The sequence below is a fragment of the Arachis duranensis genome, chromosome 4, assembly GCF_000817695.3.
Source record: "Arachis duranensis cultivar V14167 chromosome 4, aradu.V14167.gnm2.J7QH, whole genome shotgun sequence".
In the NCBI taxonomy this organism is placed as follows: domain Eukaryota; kingdom Viridiplantae; phylum Streptophyta; class Magnoliopsida; order Fabales; family Fabaceae; genus Arachis; species Arachis duranensis.
In genome coordinates this window covers 113057042-113061341 of record NC_029775.3, presented here as the reverse complement: position 1 = coordinate 113061341, position 4300 = coordinate 113057042, and the positions used below count along the sequence as shown (strand labels likewise).

Here is a 4300-nt window from a genome sequence, read left to right as displayed (position 1 = left end):
GTGACGCCCATTATCACAGGTTGTCGAGCCCGCCCGGACCTTCCTTCGCTGTCCTCGCGATCTCGTGCCGTGCGGCGCGTCTCTCTGCCACTGGTGTAGATAATGGTGTCGTTTCGTCTTCTCGGGATTGGAGACTCTTCCCGGGTGCTCTCCGCTTCCGTTCGGGATGCGGAGGTGTGTCGCTGGCGGCTTCGGTGGGAGTTTCTCTCTTGGTCCTCGAGGGACGGGGTGTAGCTAGGGTCGGTGCTTCGTCCATCGCGCTCTTGGTCGGCTAACTGTCGCTCCAAATTTTGGACCCTGTGCCGTAACTCCTGCATTATTATGGCGCTGTCGACGCCCGTTCCCCCGAAGGGTCGCGTCCTCGTGTGCTGTTCAGTGTGTTGTCGGGGGCACCTTCGCCGACCTCTCAACGAGGCGACAGAGGCTGCCCCCTCCGCTCCGGCTCCTCGGCCCTGATCGCCGGGACCCTGCACAACGTCCATTAAGGAAACTCCCCACAGACGGCGCCAATGTTCGGTTGTCGGTTTCCGGACTGGTCGGGTGATGATTAATGGGAGCGTGGATTCCTCAATCGCGGTTGTGTCGGGATCCGGTTTGCCGTGAAGTCGAGCACTTGTTGTGAGGAAAAAGGGGGGTGCCACCTGCAAAGACACTCCGACGATCTAGTCAGTCTGTGTGCAGGCGGAGGAATGTTAGGTGGAAAGGTGACGTACCTCGAGGGAAGGGCAGGTCCTTCCCTATTTATATCGTGTCAGAGGTGGGCCCTACGAGGACAGGCCCACCTTCCTCGAAGCTTCCTCACAGCTGTAGCGGGAAGCTGTCAGGGACGCGTGTCCGGGTCGTGCTGTGATCCGTTCGCATCCGGTCGTTCGGGTCGGGTCGTCATCGGGTCGAGTTGACCCGAGAAAAAAATATATATATAGTAACCAAAATTCATGTAAAATTAATAATTAAAAATTACTAAACATTAATTTAATCAAATATATTAAATTATATAACATTTTTCAACTATTTCACCGTAATATAGTTCAAATTTTTTTTTTTTATCATACATCCTAACACACACCCCTTCTTTTCTCCTCATGAGTTTTACTTTAGTCATAGCTAGGATTTGAATCCTAATATACTCTCTAGCAAAACATACATAAATGTTATTAGACCAAGTCTTGCAGTGCATAGTATAATTCAACTTAAAAAGGGTAGCTTACTAGAATGTGGACTCCCGCACGTTTAAAATTACTGGACACATTTCTTCCACGATTTCATCCTGGAGTCCAAAAGCATTATAACCAAAGATATTTTGTTTTCTGTGAATACTATGGCCTTATTGGCAATTACATTATAGACCTTTGTGCATGTGTTTGAAGTTTGAAATTTACTTTTCCTCTCTCTTTCTCTCTTATTTATACACACGTTCCCAACAAGCAAGGGGCATAGGCAATGAATCAGAGTAAAGAGGGTATCAAACAGAGAAAAAGATGAGTCCTTTTTCACGGGTTCTATCTACTTTCTTTGCTCTCATTATTGTCCTCTTCTTTCTCATCAACACCACCACCATCTCCACCTCATTCTTCACCTACACCAGTGTTTTCTCTCATTTCTTGGCCACTTTTCACGGCAAAAACAACCACCACTACTCCTTCAATGACCAAACAGATCAACCCAATCTTAGTCTACGGAGATCCACATGGAGGAACCCTTTCATTGCCTTCAAGGGTATAAATGACATTTCACCCTCCTCTGTTTTCACAAAGAAAAACATATCAAGAGCAATCTCCCCAGATATTGCAAAGTGTGGCCCTGTAGAGCTACCTCCAAATGCAATAACCCTACCATATTGTTGTCCAATTCTACCCTCACCCTTAAAGATCATAGATTTCAAAGAATTTGCAAAACCAAATGCTCCTCTTAGGGTTAGAAAACCAATCCACTTGCTAGATGATGAGTACATGGCCAAATTAGAAAAGGGCATTGCCATTATGAAATCACTACCTGAAAATGACCCACGTAATAACATACAACAAGCCAAAGTCCATTGTGTTTATTGCAATGGTGGTTACCCTCAAAAACCCCCCTTCCAAAACCTAAAGATTGACATCCATAGATCATGGCTTTTCTACCCTTTCCACCGTTGGTACATCTATTTCTTTGAGAGAATCTTGGGGAATCTAATTGGGGATCCAAATTTCGCTGTCCCATATTGGAGTTGGGATTCCATTGAAGGCATGCAAATGCCAAAGTACTTTGCAAACCCAAACTCTTCACTTTACCACCACCTTAGAGACCCAAGACACTTACCACCTTATATCGTTGACCTTAACTACCACGTCAATGCTGAATCCACTACTCAAGATCAACAAGTCAAATATAATCTTGCATTCATGTACAAGCAAATGGTTTTGGCGGATACTAAAGAAGTTTTCATGGGCGGTGTTTATCGTCATGGGGATCAAGCTCAGCCGGCCATTGGGTCGGTTGAGCTTGCTCCCCATAACACCGTCCATAAATGGGTCGGAAGGGCCGATCTTCCGAGCCAGGAAGACATGGGAACGTTCTATACGGCGGCCAGAGACCCCATTTTCTATCCTCATCATTCGAATTTGGATAGGTTATGGGGGATTTGGACTTCTTTGGATGGTGGTAGAAAAGATTATAGAGATGATCAAGACTGGTTAGATTCCGAGTTTTTCTTCTATGATGAGAATCTGAATCTTGTTCGTGTTAATATAAGAGATTCTCTTGATACTAAGAAGTTAGGGTATGTTTATGAAGAAGTTGAACTTCCTTGGCTTAATGCTTCTCCAAAACCAAGTAGAAGCAAGTTGCAAAGGCAAGAAAAGAAGGCTTCACTTTTGGCATCATCACAAGATCCAATGACTACTACTATTACCAAGTTTCCTTTGGTTTTGGATTCTAAGGTAAGTGTTGTTGTTAATAGGCCTAAGAAATTGAGAAGTAAATTGGAGAAGGAAAGAGAGGAAGAGGTTTTGGTTATGGAGATTGTTGATTTGCATAGTGATAAAGATGTTAAGTTTGATGTTCATGTTGATGATGATGAAGAAATGCTGAGTGGGCCAGATAAAGCAGAGTTTGTTGGCACTTTTACAAGTGTGCCACATGGTCGCCATAAATCAAAGACTAAGTATTTGGTTGCTATATCAAAGGTGTTGGAGATTTTGGAAGCTGAAGAAGATGAAAATATTGTGGTAACATTAGCCCCTATTGTTGGAAAAGGTTTGGTCAGCATAGGAAGCATCATGGTTGAGTATATACCAAAGTAGATATTGTAATTATTAATAATTAATAGTTTGTGTTCTAAAAAAGGTAAAAGAAAAAGAAAGGAGGGGGTGGTGGAAGATGAAAGTGGTTTGATTTGTCGATCAAATCATGTGTTTAGTATATAATAAGTTCTTTTAAAAAGTTTTGGAAAATTTATTCTTTTCTTCTTTGTTCTTGGTGTATTACAAATTTCATGTATTATGGAAAGATTATTTAGGATTGGATTGGAATGCAAAGAAAAGTTGTGATTTAATTTTTGCATTTAGAATTTTTGTAAGTTTTTTGGGATTTAATTTCATTGCTTTTAAAAAATATAGAAATCTTATTAGATAATAAGGTAGTTATTGTTAAGATTCCGGTGTTTGATTTTAAATAGAACAATCATCTTACTATATAACAATTAGTCATGAAATTAATTATTTATATAAAATATAAAATAATACACACATATATAATATAAATTAATTTAGTAGTGTATAATATTTTTGTAAATTGAATTTATTATAAAAAAGATGATTGATATACAGTAAAATTAAACTAATATAAATTATTTTTATTTTTAATTAAAATTTTGAATAATTATTCATTCTAGATCAATTTAAAATACAGTTTTAGTAACGATATATTAATATAAAAAATTGGAAGGAGCATATGTACTGATGTACATGATTTTCGATTGTCATTTCCGTCGTCACAGAAAATTGTACGGAAGTAATTATAGTTCCATCTACTATCATAAATATATCAATTTCGTCTATTTGTAATATAAAATCATTTTCCCTTCTTCCCAGGGAATGTTAATGAATTATAAAATCTTATAATTTCTGCCATACCTAACCTAACCAATTTATCAAAAACCAATGTTTCGTCGATTATTCGATCATATTTTTGGAAGGTTATCAGGTGTACCAGAAATAGCGGTGTTCTAGTTATTTTAATCGTTGATTTGAATTAAAAACAATATATATAATATATATTAATTAAAATCAACGGTTAAAATAACTGGAACACCGATATTTTC

At 39.2% G+C, this 4300-nt stretch overlaps 1 protein-coding gene across 1 annotated transcript; it reads left to right on the top strand.

Annotated features, from left to right (window-relative positions):
* Positions 1–1416: 1416 nt before the first annotated feature.
* Positions 1417–3532, top strand: LOC107486088 (polyphenol oxidase I, chloroplastic). The gene has a single exon (XM_016106635.3). It carries the CDS (start codon positions 1479–1481, stop codon positions 3279–3281), a length of 1803 nt encoding a protein of 600 aa, XP_015962121.1. The 5' UTR covers positions 1417–1478; the 3' UTR covers positions 3282–3532.
* The last annotated feature ends 768 nt before the right edge of the window (positions 3533–4300 follow it).

Bases quoted from the DNA above. Each gene is read 5' to 3' on its own strand.
- LOC107486088 (XM_016106635.3), top strand. From the start codon at position 1,479: ATGAGTCCTTTTTCACGGGTTCTATCTACTTTCTTTGCTCTCATTATT.